General features: G+C 33.2%; 1 protein-coding gene across 2 annotated transcripts; it reads left to right on the top strand.

Annotated features, from left to right (window-relative positions):
- The first annotated feature begins 9,695 nt into the window (after window positions 1-9,695).
- Window positions 9,696-19,530, top strand: LOC126683592 (phototropin-1). Of its 2 annotated transcripts, none has more exons than XM_050379423.2 (23): window positions 9,696-10,176; window positions 11,623-12,361; window positions 12,552-12,734; window positions 13,625-13,716; window positions 14,287-14,563; window positions 14,897-15,140; window positions 15,234-15,304; window positions 15,681-15,787; window positions 15,876-15,925; window positions 16,069-16,173; window positions 16,262-16,321; window positions 16,427-16,516; window positions 16,615-16,691; window positions 16,993-17,077; window positions 17,163-17,347; window positions 17,496-17,545; window positions 17,630-17,736; window positions 17,836-17,961; window positions 18,235-18,286; window positions 18,381-18,493; window positions 18,702-18,845; window positions 19,086-19,185; window positions 19,267-19,530. In XM_050379423.2, the coding sequence occupies exons 2-22, from the start codon at window positions 11,637-11,639 to the stop codon at window positions 19,176-19,178; spliced, it is 3,036 nt and encodes a 1,011-aa protein (XP_050235380.1). In that variant the 5' UTR covers window positions 9,696-10,176; window positions 11,623-11,636; the 3' UTR covers window positions 19,179-19,185; window positions 19,267-19,530. The 2 variants fall into 2 exon arrangements, with proteins under 2 accessions (XP_050235380.1, XP_050235381.1); XM_050379424.2 differs by lacking the exon at window positions 9,696-10,176 and adding an exon at window positions 11,315-11,463.
- Window positions 19,531-20,344: the final 814 nt, after the last annotated feature.

Below are 20,344 nucleotides of genomic sequence, written 5' to 3'. Positions count from 1 at the left end.
AATTATTAACCCATGCAAACAGAAGGGAGTTTGGGCAACAGATGTGAGGGATCTGAGATAAGATTATTTGTCTAAAAAAGTTAATTCACGTGGCTCTGGTACCTACCTCTTGTGTGGGCTCAAATCCCTTTCTATTTCTATCTTAATCACCAACTCACACTGTTAATACTAACTTCTAATTTCAGTTCCACAAATACCATAAATCATGGATTTTCTGTGAAATAACAGTTAAATATTCACGATGGAGGGTCTAATCTTTTAACAGATCGACCCATCTTCTGACAAAGTTTAGCTAATTTATAATGTCCAGATTAATGAAGATGATTGCTGAAAACTAATTTGCAGAAATAAACCTTAATCAAAAAAAAAGAAATTTCCAGAAATAAACATTTTATTTTTAATTTGAAAACAAATATTAAAAACTAATTAGCAATTTCAAGTATGGGTGTCAAACTTATGGCGGAGCATCGGTCGGTTCGGTTTCGAATCGACCAAAAGCGACAGCGCCCGAGATCGACCGAACCGTTGATTTTTTTGTCAAATACTGATTTTTGTACCGAACTTTTTGGTTGATTTGGTTTCAGTTTTTTTTATTCGAAACTCATAACTTTTTATCCAAAATAATTAAAAAAACTTTAAAATGTAGACAACTCAAAGAAAAACTACAAAATTAGATATAAAGCTTTTTTAATTTTGTGAAGTTCGATTTATTTGGTTTTTTGGTTATTTCGGTTTTAGAAATCTTAAACTAAACCATTAACCGGACTCTAAAATTCTCCAAATTGACCATAAAACCAGACGGTTTTCACCGAATAACCAAATCAAACAACGAATTTTGGTACAATTTATTGGTCTTGTTTGGTTTCTGCTCGGCCCAGTCAAACCTGACCCAGCCAATCAATGCAATTGAAAAACCTCAAAAATTAGCCTTCATTTGGGTTTGACAACTCTCAAAATCCTTTTCCACGGAAAAGTTTTTAAGAATTAGTAAACTAATCAGATATCAGTTTACTAAAATGATTCAAGTATGGTTTAGCTAAATTTAAAGAAGTTGTTTCATTTAATTGACATTCTTCAAGTTAATTGTATATGCCTCTTATGGTTATTTGATCATGTATATTTGTAGAATTAATTCTAACGGCAATGATATACATGTTTCATTTGAACTAAGTGTTCATTTAGACATATTGTCACGTTATGAAATAATCTAATTTTAAGTGTTAAGAATATGAGTAACAGATTCTTTAGCACAAGTGATCTAAATAACAGTTCGAGTTCAATTGGGTCATATGAATAAGGGCGTCATATTGTCCCATATCGTCACCCCTGTCTATTTTTCCGATTAGTAAAAAGATACTAATGAGCGGAGGTAGTGAGTCTCATACTACTTGATGGGATATCAAAATAAACATGTGAACCCTCAAAGGTTGAGTAGGTTGAACAAGTGATTTCGGATAACTTATACGTGGTATTTTATATAAGTCAATATAATGTCATATAATTCATGATTATACATATAAGTCCTTAGCCTTAACTGACACAATTATCTTATATATAGGTGATTAGAGTTTGATACTCCTAATCCCTAGATCGTTCATGGGGATATGTGATCAGCGTATATAGGATTCATTACTCCGGGTAAACGGGGATAAAATTCTATGTTATCTCGAATTGTTCTTGATGGATGAAATTCTGGCCAAGAGAATATGACTTGAATAGAAAGAATTCTAATACAAAAAAGTCATTTCTAGTATAATTCATATTAATCAGGAATTGAAATTGAGAGGCGCGTTCATATGATTAAGACAATTAGTTTTGACTACCCGTGACACTGGAAGAGATCAGAATCTTATAATGAAGATAATTTCAGTTTACGTTAATCATGAACATTGATTCATTATAATGCATCGAAACATTCTTTTATATTAGGGAGTCCCGATATGTTTATAGACGTCTCTCACAATTTACGAGAGTTAATAATTAAACGGGGTTTTAATTATTCAAAATAAGAAATCCATTTCTTATGTCTCTCGGTGCTATCTATATGTGAACCTAGTTAGTCACACATAATTGAGTGTGCAAATGATTGTTTTACGAAGGATCAAATTTGAATTAGATAGTATCATATCTCAAAATTTGATATAAGCTTAAAACGGAGCTCAATTACATACCAATTTGTAAGAGTTATAAATTAGTAGGAATATAATTCTACTTTAAGAGTATGTTCATATGCTTTGAAGCATGCAAGCAGGGCTGAAAAGCTGGATGCAGGCCTCTTATTGGCTTGGATGGATGTTTTTTGAAGAGTGCTTGCAAGGGTAAACTACTAACTGCAATTAGGAAAGACGCTGATGACCACATGTACCCTATAGTATGGGCTGTCATAGATACTGAAAATACAAGAAATTGGAGATGGTATGCATACAGTATTCTTAGATTAGAAAGCATGCACCTGCAGAGTATGAGATCTTAGTGTAATCCCTTGCTCACATACACTATGTGCAATGCAGCATCTGGATAAAGACCATATGAAAGAAATTTCACATTATTACAACAAGTCTAAATATGAAGCCTGTTACAACTTCACTATGCAACTAGTGCCTGGCATGAAATTTATGAGAATGGATCAGTATTTACCTATGGAACCCCCTGAAGGGACAAAATTGCCTGGCAGACCAAGGAAAAAACGCATCAGGAGTGCTAATTAGCCAAACCCAACATCTGGTAGTGGAAAATTGGGAAGAAAGGGCCAGAAATAAAGAAGATATGCACTGCCATGAAGAAGGCCACAACAATAGTTCATGCAAGAAAAAGGTAATTTCAATTTTAAATTTTAAGTTAAATGTACTGTATTTATGTGGTGATTGTGAATTATGTATGTGGTTTTAGGGGCAAAGAGGGCATACATCAAATGCTAGATTTCAAGATAGTAGCATGCCTTCACAGACTACTGAAGCTTCTCAAGTCTTTCAAGCTAGTCAGGACTTTAAAGCTTCTCAAGGGTTTGAAGCTAGTCAGGACTTTGAAGCTTCTCAAGTCTTTCAAGCTTCTCAGGACTTTGAAGCTTCTCAAGACTTTGAAACTTCTCAACCCACTCCATCTTTTACCATAATTAATCAGTTTTCGAGACCAACAGTAGGAGTTAGCTGCTTTTACAACCCAATAACAAGACATACTACTTTGCATGTAAGCCTCTAAACTTATTCTTATACTTTTTGTAAAAGTTGTTGATTGTAGTAATATTGTCATGACCCATTTCTATGAATCGCGACTGACGCTAGGGTATGGGTATGGTTGTACCGAAATCCGTAGCTAGCCTTGCGGACAGCAAACATTTATCATTAACAACATTGTACCTGCATAAAACCACATGCTCGGGGGCAACCGAGACTCCAACCTAGTCTAGCAGTCTATATGTAAAACATAAATAATAAATGCTCAGTCAACTCCGAGTCTCTAACATGGAATAAATATTAAAATAACATAAGTTAATATAATAATGCCAATCAACAAATAATCCAATCGAACTAATCTGACAACAAGTACTATAACATGTAAGACTTCTAATTACTACTGCGGTCTAAGAGTAAAATCAGTTCAATAACTTTAATAAAATAAAGTAAGACCTCCGAGGAAATAAAGAATCGGAGACTAGCTGACTCGCTCAAATCATAACCCTGAAAAAATTGGGAAAGCAACGGGGTCAGATATACTGAGATGAGTTCATACAATTATTTACATTTATTAAGTGAAAACCTATAAAAACCGTAAAACATTTGTAAAGCAATTTATCATTATGGATAAGCATTAAAACCCTAAACCATAAATAAACTAAATCCAGTTGTTGTGTCGGTGAGACGTATCTCCATAACCGATCCCTGACAGTCACTCAAATAAACACGTGAGTTCCAGGAGACGTATCTTCCACCGGTGCCCTCACTAAGGCGAGACGTATCTCTAACCTACCTAAAATACCATATGATCATATACCGGTGCGCACGCAGTCTCGATGATGCCCGTCGAGTAGCCCGTTCTAATTCAAATCCATAATGTTGAAAACAGTTCGAAAGTTGTATATAGAATATATATATATATATATATATATATATATATATATATATATATATATATATATGCAAAAATACAATTTACTTAATAAAGCGGTAAATAGCGATATAAACTCACTGCTTGCTAATCCACGTGAAAACTCCTGCCAAGCAGCCTAAACTCGGTTCGCCTCAAAAGCACGAACAGACGACGAGTCTAAACAAATACAAATAATTATTAAAAACGGATCCTAAGTCTATAGAGTACTAGATACCACATAGGACTAGCACAAAACGACAAGTCAAGGTGAAGCCAATCAGAGTAAACGTAATACTCAAACAATTAAAAAAAGTCAACACAAGACAAGCCTATTGAGTTTCCGCTATAAAATCCATTTCAGAAAATATTATTTAAATATTTATTAAATAATAAACCAAGTTATAGAATACAAACCATATAAGTTTTCATATCAAACACAATCCGAATAAATCAGAAAACAGCTTAAAAATAAACCAAGTTAAAATCCATATCGGTGAGTCAGCCGAGTTATCACAAACTACCAAATTTCTTCCCACTTGTTGGCGACTAAAGTTTAACCCAACCCAAAAGTTAAACCAAGTTAAAATCCTGAATTACTTGAATGAAAAGTATAGTCTTTTAAAAGCAAGTACACAATCCATCGTCTAGCCAACAATTGGTAAATCACTCCATACTAACACAAGTATGTTAAACTTCTTTTAAATGAACCAAAAAGGATTAAATCATCCATTTAAACGTTAAACTCATATTTGAAACGATAATCAAATCATGGCATAAACTTGTCAACTAAGGCATAATCAACACGAATGAGTCTAGCGCAAACAACGCAATGCCATCATGTCAAGAACGATACAAAACAGCCCCAATACGATTATGGACAGCAACTATATCGTTGAAATGTACTCAGCACATAAACAAGGTGAAATCATGCACTTACAAGCCAACCAATCATCCTATGATTTACTAAGCATGCCAAAAGATGTAACATTGATTCAAACAAATAAGATCAGCCTTTAATAATAATTTTCACCCCTCTTTTACATTGCTAAAACAACAAATTAACCAAGCCATAATCATACGAACAACCTAGCACCTTAACCCAATAATCAACATTTAAATCTAAATATTATAGCATGATAATTCAATCATAAACACCCTATTACAGATTAGGCTAAGCGTTTTAGAGATCAAATCAGCCACAATATAGGTACAACACAATAGAACACAATCTATCGAATTAGCACGCGAATCTCTACGCAAAAACTTAAAGGATTGCAACACATACCGTAATGAATCGAGATCGGCGTAAGAATCGAAAGGAAACAGTAAATCAATATCCACAATACGCTGGAAAAAGGTTCGAATAAGTTAAGAGCCGATATACGCGATAAGAAATTGATTAATCGAAGAAAGGAGTATTAGAATCGCTTACCGAATGATTAAACCAAAGGGAATGAAGGAAAATAGAGTATCTCAGATGCTAGGGCGGCTCTAGGGTCTTAGAAAAGTGAAAAATTAGGTTAGGCCGAGCTAAGGGTCTATTTATAAGTCAAAATATCAAATTTGACAGAGGGGCACGATGAGAGGCGCGATCGATCCATCGTGCCTTCCTCAGCAAAATGGAAAAAATGCCTAGGGCACGATGCGAGGCGCGATGGAACCATCGTGCCTCTCATCGTGCCTTCCTTAGCAACATGAAAAAAGCCTAGGGCACGATGGCAGGCGCGATGGACCCATCGTGCCTCCCTGCACAAAGCTATAAAAATGCAAAAACTTGCATAAGGCCCAACGACAACGACGGACCAAACCCAAAGTATAACATGGAACACACGGAGCCCAACAAACACCAAAAACGATCAACACGGTGACGGAACAACGCCGAAACCAAACGGAAAAATACGGGATATCACAAATATTTTATTAGTTATGTTTAGTAATTTGGTAGTTTGAATTAGTGTTTGTTTGTACAACCTGGTATGGCAAACGAACAACCAATTGCCTCTGAAATAGCAAAGGCATCAGGCAGTGGCAACACCAATGAAGATCCAAGTGTCAGATTTGCAATACCAAATGAAAATATCATTAGAAAGGAGAAAACATTTGTCAAACGAGCAACTGGTGCAACTCCAAGAATCATCAATTTTATAGATATTGGATCTCATATTAGATATGCTGAAAATCTACCTTTTAAGCCAAGGGGAGGTCTAAAGTGGAAAGGAGCTCCAACAATCACCGGATCACAATTGGAAAAGAAAGATCTTGCGAAGAAAAAAAAGAAAGAAGGGCCATGATGGTGCAAGTACAAGCTGGATGTATTTCGGTTTGATTTTGATAGGTTCATTAGGAACTTGTTTATGGCTTTAAACTCTGCCATTTAGATACATTTTTGGGAAGTTCCTTATGAACTTGTTGGTAGTTTGGTTTTGTGGATGGCTTTATACTTTTCCATTTATGTTATTTTATAAGTCTTGATGGCTCCAAACACTGCCATTTAAGTTTATTTTGGTTTGATATTTTTCAAACAGAATATGTGACAGGCAGAATTTGTCACATTAAACTAGCTCTATGTTATATAAACATGCTTTGGTTAAACTAATGTTTGTTCATGGAAAATTATATTTTTTAATGTGAATGTATTATTATTAGATAATGAAACATGACATTGCATTACAATACATCTAAAGGCACTGCATAATAAAGACAAATTTAACAAAACATGGCATATTTTCATTACTAATTGAGGCTGCATAATACAACTTACATTGCATATCAAAGCATTACATTCTAAGAAATTCATAATAGAGCATTTGTAGCATTACATCTTGCAAACAACTACAACATTTAACCTAAAGCATACACTATCAAAACAGTACATGATATTACAGCTATAACAAATGCATTTGCATTTTTCTTTCTAGCACTATGAACTTCATGATATCTGTGCTCCTCTAATTTCTTCAAGTTCTTCAGTTTCTACCATAAGTGGAATACATCTTCCCCACAATTGCAGTTGCTGTTACTGCTTCTATCCAAGAGCAGTTCTTCATCATTTTCAGCTACTAGATTGTTTATTACATGCTTAGCTCTGTCGCTCATTGCATCATCATGCCATTCAAAGTGATCACAACCTTTTTCCTAATAAACAAAGCATAAATGAAAGTTAATCAACCACACAACAAATTAACTGGATAACCTAAAAGTCACAACAATTGAATCAAACAATAACGATACCTTGTAATTGCGGCATCTATAGAACCTACGACTAGGATTTTTTTCAGTCCAAGGTACATATCTTGGTGCAATACAATTGCATTTACACCATCTAATCCGACCCTCGTACTATTTCAATATTATTGCTTCTTTGCCTACTCCTTCTTGAAGAAACTGAATGATGCCATGTCAATTTCGAGTTTAGGAAGTTAGTGATTTAGAGAGTTGCATATTTGGGGAAGAAGTTAGTGATTTTGGGTTTGGGTTGGGGATTTACTGATTTAGAGAGTTAGGGATTTGGGGAAGAAGTTAGGGTTTCTAATTTTGTGATTTAAAATTAAAAGAGTTGGTACATGTGTCATTAATGAACTGACATGTCATTAGTTTACTGCCATGTAATTAATTGGCAACGGTAACAAATGGGCCACACTGGAACCGTTTAACAGAGTTAGGAACGGTGTTAGGTTTGAGGGCCTCGTTGTCAAAATTTTGAATCGTCGGGGGCTTATCTGACCAATTACTGATGTTGAGGGCATAACTGATCTAAATAGTGAACCTTGAAGGCATATTTAACCCTTTTCCATTTTGAGTTCCAAATTTGAGGAAGATCTTGACTAGAGCACCTTTTATATACTTTAAAACTGGATGCATTGCTTGTAAATAAAATGATGTAGGATAATCTAAGAACTATGGAAACTGTTGGATCACAAATTACAAGTCTTGCCTTGTTGTACAAAGATAGATTAACTTGTCAATAAACTTTTAATATTCATTATTCTCAAAAGCAAGTCAGTGTTGTCTTTGCTTAATTTATTTGATGTGATCATAGAAGTTGGTCCTGGTTTTCTATCAACAATATCACTTTCTTTAAAAAAGATTAAGAGCATAATTGCATTGAGATAAGTTAATATCGGAATTAAATCCGGCAACCTCAAGACCAAAAAAGTATTTGACACACCCAAGATCTTTAATACTAAAAGCATTACTGAGGAAAATGTTGATGTTTGAGATGGCATATAAGAAGTTACGGTCAACGCTAATATTATTAACATAGATCGATAAGGCTATGAAGCAATCAAAAATATGCTTGACAAAGAGATAAGAGTTTGCAAATAACGCTTTGGATCATTTCTTAATCAATGCACTAGTCATTTTTGCATTTGATTGCCCACTGACATGTTTGAGTCCATATATGGAATTCTGAAATTTGCAGTATTTTGATAATGGACTATGAACATTAATTCCGATGATAATTTCATATAGACTTCCTCAAATAAATCAATATGAAGGAATGCATTACTAATGTTCAATTGGCGGAGATGCTAATTATCGATTGTTGCCATAAACAAAAAGGTTCAAATGGTTGTCATTTTTGTTACAAGATTGTTTATTATACCATTTTGCTACTGATAAGTGCAAAATGCACCTATGTTTAGGAGTTGTAATTAAAATAAGTTATAAATACTTTTTATATACATAAATGATACACATATATTTCATATATATTTGATAGATACATCTGAAAATGAAGCTCAAATTTGTTAAAGAAACTTTCAAGATATATGACAAATTTATAAATGATAAATAATTTTTTTGTCTAAGATATCTCTGACGCATTATAAGGGCGGACGCCCTAATCCAATGCAAGGTAGACACAATGATGCAGCACATGGCTAACGTGGTAACATAGAGTTGACGTTCTAATTTAAAGATGACACGTATAGAAATGAAGCGTTGACATAGGACTAACACGCTGACACACTATATTACTAGTGTATGCTGATGTGTCGCTCTTTTTATTGGAGCATGTAAGTGCATTTTATTTTATTTTAGAGTATTGATGTAATAATTAAATGAGTATAAAATGTATTTCTATGCATTCATTTTTTTAAGATAGTTTTAAAATTTATCATTAAATATAAGATTTGGTTGAACTCAACACAAATTCTTTTAATTCGGCTCATAATCATGTCTAGAAGTGTCCTTGTAATTAGGTAGAGCTAATTAATTCGTCTCTTTAGTTCTAACCATTTTATTTTTAAAAAAAAAAAGATTATTTATGCCCCTAAAATTTGCCTTCAGAATCAAATTAACTCTCAATGTTCGGAAAGATTCAATTATTACCCCTAACGTCTTAAAAAGTAAACAACTAGTTTCCAATTTTGACGCATAAATGTAACGCTAGGAGCCTAGTTGTCAAAATCGGGAGGCCTGATTGTTCACTTTTTAAATAACTGAACCATTCTGAACGTTGAGAGCTTACTTGATCATGAAGTCAAATCTTAGGGGCATAAATGACTCTTTTCCTATTTCTAAATAAGTATAGGAAAAAAGACATAAATACAATACAAATGAAAAATATATCTTTATTTTACCTAAATTATACTATATATGTATTTTATCTTCCAAAAACTTTTGGGATAGTGAGTGAGGAACACAAAAACATAAGAAGCATTGTGTGCAAAAGAGGATGGTCGGTAGAGCCACAAACTCCAAATTTGATAATAATATTAACACATAAATACACACCTCCTTCACTCTACTCTTCTTCTTCATCATCATCATCTTCATCTTCTTTTGTTGGTTTTCTTGATTGCCAACCCACCCATTTCCACTTCTTGTAGTTTTTTCATCATTCATGCCATAGGGATTCCCAAATTTAAACTATACCATGTGAATTATTAGTTGTAGAGTTATGGGATTTTATTAATCTTTTATTTTTCGACAATTATTCCCTTTTTTTTAGTATTTCTTGGATTCTAAACCTATTCTTTTTGTTTCTTATATCTTTACTCTGCAAATACTATAAATATCATCCTTCAGCTGCTTCACTTTTCACCTGTCAAATTGAATTCACATATATTTCAGCTTCCTTTTCAGGTACTTTAATTTCTTGTTTATCTTGATCAACTTAGATGCAAGAGTTTTAATTTCTTTTGCTTTCTGCTATTTAATTACGTTTCTTCTGCTAGTTTTACTCGTTGGGTTAAATATTATTACGGTTGCTGAACTAAACACTTCTTCCTAAACGGTTATCGGTGTTTTATTTGTTACATTTTGATAACTGAATATTTATTTTTCTAGCAACCAAAGGTTACTCGATCAATTTCGAACAATAATTGTTTATGTGGCTGATGAATTGTTTGGTATCCAAGGTTATCATGTTAGCAAGTTGTCGACCGCATAGATATTATTGACCAGAATTGATTGGATATTTTTTCATTATCAAAAAGATGAAAGTTCAATTATAAAAATATGATAGACAATATATTACTGATTTATAAAAAATGTATAATTCTCATAAAAGGGTTTAACACTTGTATTATTGATTTTTCATATACTGCAATATATATTTAATTGTTATTGTCATTTTATGAAAAAAGAGGATTGAGTTATTAAATTTGATCATTTAGAGGTATTATTTTTTGCTGTAAAAAAGAAAACTTATTTATATTATGTCGTTTATGATATGTAAGTCTCTATATATACATGTAATCAAAATTATATTATTTCATTTATGATATTTAGTCTCTATAAATATATTTATATAAGTATTAATTAACACTTGCTTGTTTTTGATTTGTTTGCTTTATTTTCTTGAGTATAAATTTGTGTGGTTGTGAGTTCTATAATTTAAGTAAACTTTTTGTTTTTGTTATGTTGTGTAACGTCATCACTCACTCTCATGGCCTCTGTGTGTATGAACAGCTTTAATTAATTAGCTAACTACCTATCAATTTCTAATTTTATTACATTCATTTTCTTCTCTAATTTCTTAGGTTAAAAGTTTCCTTCAACTAATTTTATATTGTTTTTTCAAAGTTAAGTTAATTGTACGGACCAAATTATTTCTGCACGCATAATCTAGAGATAAATACATATTTATTATTTAAATCTACAAACTTTAAATAAAATTCTCTCATCTTCTTAATAATGTAATAATTGACATCGTTACATTTCCTACCACATATTTATTTTGCCAAAAGACCAATCTTTTTAATAATGTCAGTATGTTACAAACTCCAGTTCATATCACTGCCCCACCTGTTCACCGAAAGTAAAACTTATGAGTTTTGTTATGTCTATGATTAGCGGTCGGTTCGATCACGGAATCAGCCTCTAGCGTTTTAATTGATTGGCTAAAAAATCTGCGTATCAAACCGTATTGTGCGTTTTATTTTTCATTACTGTGCTTATAATTGTCTTTTATTATTGTGTATTTTCTCTAATTATGATAAGAAAAAAAAATCTAAACTTTGTAAACATATAAAGTTTTCTGATATATACAATTTTTATTGATATATTTTGTATTATTCTTATATGCAGATATTTGTAGAGATATGGAACAACCTGGCAAGTCATCCTCCTCCAATAAGCAGTCAACACCTGTAATTCCTCCGGTGACTAGAGATGCTAGTAGGGAATCACTAGAAGTGTTCAACCCTTCATCCGCCTATTCGACCCGACCCGCTAATCCTTCTTTTCGCCCGAATACCAATTGGCAAAGCTGGGTTGAAGAATCACATGAGAGTCCGAAATCCGATCCGGGTTCCAAGTCGGGTGGGGCCCAAGAAGCCACCTCATGGATGGCTATCAAGGACCCCACACCACCACAGCCACTGCCATTACTATCACCGCCACAATCCCAACCTGTCAGCACTGACCCAGCCACAAAATCAGCTAAAAAATTAACAGGAGAAGTCGGGGTGGCCGCGAAAAGGGCGGCCGAGTGGGGTCTAGTGTTGAAAACGGATACGGAAACGGGCAAACCGCAAGTTGGTGTTCGAAACTCGGGTGGGGATGAACCGAACAATGTAAAACCGGGTACGTCTAGAAGAGATTCGGGTAATTCAATTCGGAGCTCCGGAGAATATTCGGAAGACGAAGGATCGAAAGAAAAGGGAATTCCTAGAGTATCAGAAGATGTGAAAAATGCATTGTCATCATTTCAACAAACATTTGTGGTGTCAGATGCTACTAAACCTGACTACCCAATAATGTATGCAAGTGCTGGATTCTTTAAGATGACTGGATATACCTCTAAAGAAGTTATAGGGAGAAATTGGTAAATTCATTACTAGTACTATTTATTTTGTCATAATTTTTCATAATTAAGTTAATTTAATCGGTTTTGATCTCATTATATTATTGTACTACATGTGTTAAAATGGAACATAAATAAACTACTATATTTAACGGTAATAACTGTCATGTGAGGGTAAAAGTGTCATTTTCATTGCTGTTGTGATGTGCAGTCGGTTCTTACAAGGTGCGGATACGAACCCAGAAGATATGACAAAAATAAGAGAGGCATTACAGGCAGGGAATAGTTACTGTGGAAGGTTACTTAATTACAAGAAAGATGGCACCCCTTTTTGGAACCTTCTTACTATTGCTCCTATTAAAGATGAATCTGGCAAAGTCCTCAAATATATTGGGTTAGTTTTCTCACTTTCATTATTTTACTAAAATTTCATTGCAACTATGAACAAAAAAAAATATTTTATTTAGATATTTAAAATTGAAAATAAAAAACAGTGAATTTATAATCTCATATGATGAACTAATTTTATACTCATGATTACCAGACCCAATCCACTATAATGTGTGGTGACTACATGCATATGTGTCATAGAGCACACCACATGAAAATTGGACCTAATTTATTCCATCTTTTTTTCCTTTCATTTCTGTCAACTGGGTCACTTGCTAAGATTCAATGCTTCACTCTAGAGTTGTTGATTCGTTTCCAATCGAACTAAACCGAACTAAATTTAATCTATAGAAATTTAAATATTTCAAAATTTGAATCGAACCAATCAGTTTGATTTGCTTTAATTTTCCGGTTTAATTTTATTAAAAGGCCTAATTGCACTAAAAATCATCAACTTTCGCGTGTTTTTGGTATTTAATATAAATTTTTTTCTTGGCACATTTTTTACATTATCTATCACTTTTTGGCTTATAAGACCACGGGACCGTTTTGGATGTAAACCGGCGCCGTTTTCCAAAGGAAACGCAACCGATGTTAAATATGCCAAAAAGTGATAGATAATGTTAAATATGCCAAAAAAAAAAATTATGTTAAATACCAAAAACACGCGAAAGTTGGTGAATTTTGATGCAATTAAGCCTTATTAAAATTAAGCTGAAATACTTTTAATTTTAAAATTAAACCAAACAAAAAAAAATGAAATGTGGACCCTATTAAGATTTAGCATGAACATATTATAATCAAAGAAGCTAATTTTATATTGGAATAATTGTGTGATAATAAGTAATCAATATTATCTTGTTATGGTTAACTTTATTTGTGCTGATTTGGCAGAATGCAAGTGGAGGTGAGCCAGTTTACTGAGGGAAACAAGGATAAGGCATTGCGTCCTAATGGATTGCCTGAATCTTTAATCAAATATGATGGTATTATTATATGCTTTCCCATTATTAATTTTACTTCTATTATAATTAAATCTGTCTTAGATTGAGTTTGATTTTATAAATTACAAAAAATAAATACTGAATGATTGTTATTGGTGTCAAATCTTTCAATTGAATTAAGAGATAATTACAAAAAATAACTATTCATTGGCTAATACGTGAGTAAAATTATATTTAATTGATTTAATTGAATGAGCTTTACAACCATAAAAATAAAATTCCTAAAATTGGGACATAATTGACAAAATTAAAAGTTTTGGAAAGCATTTGATTTTCTGTCTAAATTTATTGAAGTAGTTAGACGGAAATTCTGCCAAATATGAGTTGTAAAAATGTTATATTCTAAAAATCAAGAATTATATTAAAATTTCATCAGAAAACAGTGATTATGAGACTTTTGCACAGTTCTAGAAATTCTTGGTATGAATGTTGAGGAACAGAATGATAATTGTAATGAGTTTCTTTTATTTTTTTTTAAATTGGAAATAGTTCTTGAATCTTATGTGCAAACTTGAATACATAAAGATAATAAAACTATCTTTCATTCTGCAGCAAGACAAAAAGAAATGGCTACAAGTTCAGTGACAGAACTAGTTGAAGCAGTAAAAAGGCCCCGTTCGCTAAGCGAATCCAACAATCGTCCTTTAATGCGAAAATCGGAAGGCGGTGGTGAAGAGAAAAGAAAGGGAGCTACAGGAAGGCGGAATTCGGAAAATGTTCCTTCTAACAGACGAACTTCATTTGGTGGCGGTGGTCAAAACTCAATGCAGAGTATCAATGAGTTGCCGGAAAAGAAACAACGAAAATCTATCCGCCTTTCAATAATGGGGTATTGTTTCTTTATTTTCTTGCAAAACAAATCTTGCACTTTAACATGTTTTCTAATTACAATACTAATTTTAATTTTGACTATATAAACACGAACTATCATTTTTTTTGCATTTCATAACACCAAGCAATTATCCTATAAAAATATTTATATGAATGCCGAAATAGTGTATATTTTGGTATTCAAGTTAATGTTTTTTATTGGAAAATTATAAATTTAGAGTTTCAGAGTGTTTATATATGTTTTTGGAAATAAAAACGACATAGCCGAAATACAGGATTTGATAAGTTCATGTTCCAACATATTTCTGACAAGGTTGTTTTTAATGTTCAGGCTTGTAAAGAAAAGTAAGCAATCGGATCACGACAGAATTGAGGATCCGATTATTTTTAATGATGCTGATGATGACGATGAGGATGAAGATGATATCGAGAGCGATTATGATGGAAGACCGGATAGCGTAGACGACAAAGTAAGGAAGAAGGAAATGAGAAAGGGTATTGATCTCGCAACAACACTTGAACGTATTGAGAAAAACTTTGTCATCACTGATCCAAGATTGCCTGATAATCCCATTGTAAGAGTCCTACTAATTAAATATTCTAATTCAATAACTTGCATTGCAAGAAAATGTATAATGTTTCTGATTTTGTTTTTGTCAAATTTTCAGATTTTTGCTTCTGATAGCTTCTTGGAGCTGACAGAGTATAGTCGCGAAGAAATCTTGGGTAGAAATTGCAGGTATTTAACTCCTGCAATTCATAAGTTCTTTGCAACAGACATGTTAAAGATAATATAATTATGATGGGAGTTTGAACTTTTTGGTAAATTTAATGACGGAGCAAGGGAGCCTTGGCCCCCCAACTTTTAAAAATTAGCTAAATAGTAGTATATGGAATAAATGTTTAGTGCAATTTGACTATTTGATATGGTATCAAAACCTCTATTGAAAGTTTGATTCTTAATAACTTTCATTTGATGAGCATGTGCATGCGGGAATGTGTTAGAGATAATAAAACCTAATCGATTGAGCTTTTGGGTGCATTGGTTATTTGATATTATGGTAATGAGATTGAAAATCTTAAATCTGTAATAAATTGATGCCTGGATTTTGCAGATTCTTACAAGGGCCTGAAACTAATCCTGCTACTGTGAGGAAAATTAGAGATGCAATTGATAACCAGACAGATGTTACTGTGCAGCTCATCAACTACACCAAGAGCGGTATGCTCGTTGTCTTAGTCTAAATTTTGTAATGGATACTTCTGATAGCTTTAAAATTAATTGTTGTTTTTTTTGCACATGATCGCAGGCAAGAAGTTCTGGAACTTGTTCCATCTGCAGCCTATGCGTGATCAGAAGGTAACTGATGCAGCGAAAACATAAAAGTCTATTGATTTAAAATTATCTAAGAACTTACGTATACAGAAATTCGCTGATTCAAAGAATTCTGAAATTGGAAAAATTTATGCGATTTCTGATAAACGTTGGGTTTCTGAAAACAGGGAGAAGTTCAGTATTTCATTGGAGTACAACTCGATGGAAGCGAACATGTTGAGCCGCGAACCAACGCTATTGCACAGGAAACTGCGAAAGAGGGTGAAAAATTGGTATAATTTTTGACATTTTTTAGTTACCTTTTAAATCTGAATTCAACCACTCTTTTCCTAAAAATGACAGATTGGTTTGTGTTGCCAGATAAAACAAACTGCAGAAAATGTTGATGAAGCAGTGAGAGAACTTCCTGATGCCAACCAGGTAAAAGGCCCTGAAAAATATTCTGAGCATTATAAAATGTGTTAACTTCTGAATTTTGCGTCTTTCAGAATATTTTTTTCCTGACATGTAGTCTGTTGTACGCAGAAACCGGAAGATTTGTGGGCTAATCATTCAAAGGTGGTTCGTCCGAAACCTCATCGGAGGGATACCACACCTTGGAAGGCAATTCAAAAGGTATTACAAATTTACAAGTGCTTCACTGGCTGGGATTCTTTTCACTTTTCCATTTTTATGATCATTCGAATATTATAATGGACGAATCTAACCTGCAGATTCAAGAGAATGGAGAAGAAATAGGCCTGAAACATTTTAGACCTACTAAGCCCTTGGGATCTGGTGACACTGGCAGGTTTGTCTTTCACTAGGCTTACAAAAATGCACTCTTTATCTCACTGAGCTATGTTGTACAGAAACTTGGCGAGTTCTGCTTTTCAGCATTTTCGAAAATGTTTCTACGAGACTGAAATTTTATATTTATAACCTATTCTTAAGAAAAATAATTATTTCGCCCTTTTCATTTTCAACGTTTCCATGCAACATAATTGTTGAGATCAGTAGATAGTTACATTTGCATTTCTGAATCAAAGTAAAACAGAATCAGGAAAATTCTCCAATTTTTCGTATGCGTAACGAGAAAAATACTTTTGCAGTGTGCATTTGGTGGAATTGTGCGGAACAGGACAATATTTCGCCATGAAAGCTATGGATAAAAATGTTATGCTCAACCGTAATAAGGTATTATAATGGAGTTAGTCATACGCAGGACTCGATAAGTTCATTGCAAGGTGATTGTCCTAAATGACTGATTTGTCCATTGCAGGTGCACAGAGCTTGTACAGAGAGAGAAATTCTGGATATGTTAGACCACCCTTTCCTTCCTGCATTATATGCTTCATTTCAGACCAAAACACATATTTGTCTGATAACTGATTACTGTCCTGGTGGAGAGCTTTTCATGCTTTTGGATCGACAACCGACGAAAGTTCTGAACGAAGAGGCTGTAAGGTAAAGAAATACATTACCAAAATATTTAAAGCTATGTTGACTTGTAATGTAATGTAGAACTCGGATAAGACATAATCGTTAAATGACGATTAGGTAGTCTAGAATTTTTTTGACTCAAAAGCCTGACATTTAGATTTAATGGTAACAGATTTTATGCAGCAGAAGTAGTAGTTGCATTGGAGTACCTTCACTGCCAAGGTACAAATTTTCTGTTAAATTAAATTGTCAATTTCCTTTTCAATCAAAATCAATAATTTAATTACATTAATCTTTCTTTTTCAGGTATAATTTACAGGGATTTAAAACCTGAGAATGTTTTGATTCAGAGCAATGGACACGTAGCCTTGACAGATTTTGATCTTTCATGTTTAACATCATGCAAACCTCAGGTTCTTCATCAATCTTTTTCCTTTTTCTTTTCCTGTACGGATGTTAGTTTCTTGTTCGTTTTCTGTATCGACATAGGCGTGATTGTTTTTATTTTGCAGCTTCTGATTCCAACTGTAAACGAAAAGAAAAGGAACCGTAAAAAGTATCAGCAAGATCCAATTTTTATGGCTGAACCTATGAGAGCTTCAAATTCATTTGTTGGTACCGAAGAATACATAGCTCCGGTACGTTTACTAAAGATTTATGTATCATGGAAATGGAAATACGGAAATGAAAAACGAAAAAAATGATTTTTTTTACGAGTTTCTAGGAAACAGAAAGGTAGAATTCGACAAGTTCTCGTGCAACATAGCTAAAGATCATCAGAAGTCTAACCTTTCATGCATGCTTCTGAAATGCTTTTGCTAATGTAGCACGGAAACGGAAAAATGGAAGTCAAAATGGAAAATGCGGAAATGAATAAATATGTTTCTGATGAGTTATTATTGCTCTGTCAGGAAATTATAAGTGGAGCAGGACATACTAGTGCAGTGGACTGGTGGGCTCTTGGTAATTACACTAATATCTTTTTGTCCAAATTCTCCGGAATTACTGTAATGTTTAGATTTGGCCTTAATTAATTTCCATATTCATAATCCTTCAGGGATCCTTCTGTATGAAATGCTTTATGGATACACACCATTCAGAGGAAAAACTAGGCAAAAGACATTTTCCAATGTGCTTCACAAAGATCTCAAATTTCCAGGAAGCAGACAGGTAAAAAACCATTAACTAATAATTCTCAGTTTTACATTTTTATTACGATTAACTACTATCGCCCTGAATTTAGGTCGAAATTACTGTTTTTTCCGATTTTTAGGAGAAAATAGTAATTTTTTAAAATTCGGAAAGAAATTAATAATTTTGAACTTGTTTGCATAAATATCAAACTAGTATATAATATTTTTGTTTTTGGCTAATGCAGCAAGTGAGTCTGCAAGCAAAGCAGTTGATGTACAGATTGCTGCATAGAGATCCTAAAAACAGATTGGGTTCTCGTGAAGGGGCAAATGAGATCAAACGCCACCCCTTCTTCAAGGGTGTCAACTGGGCACTAGTCCGCTGCATGGTAAAATACACCATCATGCTTATATATATTTAAGACGGAAAAATTATATTGACGGTGTCTGAACTTTTCCAAATGAGTGTTTTTAGTACTACTAATAAAGCCAAAATGAATTTTCTTTGATGCCAAATAGGAAAATGCATCATTTATAAAAAAAATTGATAATTAGGTTGGGGGAAGTGAGGCTCGAAAACGAGACCTTTGATATAACGTTACGATACTAATAGTAATTACGTGTTTCAGAATCCTCCGAAGCTAGAAACTTCAGTTTTGAAGAATGAAGCAGAAAAAGAAGTTGATCCTGGACTCCTTGATCTTCAAACCAATGTTTTCTAAACAACAGGTTCTTTTCATTATTTTATTTTCTCTATGTAATTGGATTATAATTATATATTGTTGAATTAAATGAATATTATTTTTGCAGGATTTTTTCTTCAAATTTTACGTAATGATGATGGGCTCAGATGATGATCATCTCTCGTAAATGCTTCAATTGATTTTGCTTGTGTATCTCAATTGCCATTATAGTGGAGGGAGGCCATTGATAGCTGAATGATATTTAGATTTCTGATGGCCTTCTCTTCAATAATTTATGCTTTATTTGATCGTTGTAGCGCTTTTGTAATTTGTGTTTATTAGTACTTGGATTTTTCTTTCATTTAATTTATTAAATATCTGTTTTTTTCAATCCTTCTCATATATATGTGTGCCTTAGTGCCTAATTAATAAATGGAGTTATGTACTATTAGTTATCAACCAATGAGATATCACACGGTAGAAGCGGTAAGTAGCAAACTGCTAAATTTTAGGTCGGTTTTTCTAATAAGCGCTCCTCCGTTCATAATTATCAAAAGATAGATATTAGTCATCATAATCTTTTGCATCAGCCTTACTATATAGTAGGAGTGTAATCGAGTTAAAACTTGAGCAAATTACTATGACACCCCTCATATTTGAGATAATTCACAGTTTAATCTCTTTTATTTGATAATTGAACTATATAGTCCCTCATTTTTGTTTTTGTCAACGATTTAGTCCTTCCATCCATTTTGGATGTTAGTCAACAAAGTCAACAAAACTATATGGTCCCCCACTTTTATTTTTCTCAACGATTTCACCCCTCACTTTTGTTTTTATCAACGATTTCGTCCCTCAATTTTGATAATTAATTTACCCATAAGTTCTAATACTAAAAATAGATGGAGGGACTAAAATATTGACGGAAGTAAAAGTGAGGGGCCATATAGTTTAGTTTTTAAACAAGAGGAATTAAAGTCTGAATTATGTCAAATGTGAGTGGCTTCATAGTAATTTACTCTTAAAACTTTATTAAGATACTTAGTTCTAAATTTTGAGCTCAAAATTAAAGTCTAATTTGATTGTTTATTTTAGGAGCTCGAGTTCCGGCTAGAAAATCAATCTCGAGTCGCTTACATGTATAAAATTGTTAGAACTAAATTAGCAATAAAAAGTAGGGGTGGGCAAAAAAACCGGTCAAACCG

The sequence above is a fragment of the Mercurialis annua genome, linkage group LG1-X (assembly GCF_937616625.2).
Source record: "Mercurialis annua linkage group LG1-X, ddMerAnnu1.2, whole genome shotgun sequence".
In the NCBI taxonomy this organism is placed as follows: Eukaryota; Viridiplantae; Streptophyta; class Magnoliopsida; order Malpighiales; family Euphorbiaceae; genus Mercurialis; species Mercurialis annua.
This window is presented reverse-complemented; position numbering and strand designations above follow the sequence as displayed.

Bases quoted from the DNA above. Each gene is read 5' to 3' on its own strand.
- LOC126683592 (XM_050379423.2), top strand. From the start codon at position 11,637: ATGGAACAACCTGGCAAGTCATCCTCCTCCAATAAGCAGTCAACACCT. The intron at 17,078-17,162 runs GTATTATAATGG...TGTCCATTGCAG, and splicing joins TTATGCTCAACCGTAATAAG to GTGCACAGAGCTTGTACAGA. The intron at 18,287-18,380 runs GTAATTACACTA...ATAATCCTTCAG, and splicing joins AGTGGACTGGTGGGCTCTTG to GGATCCTTCTGTATGAAATG.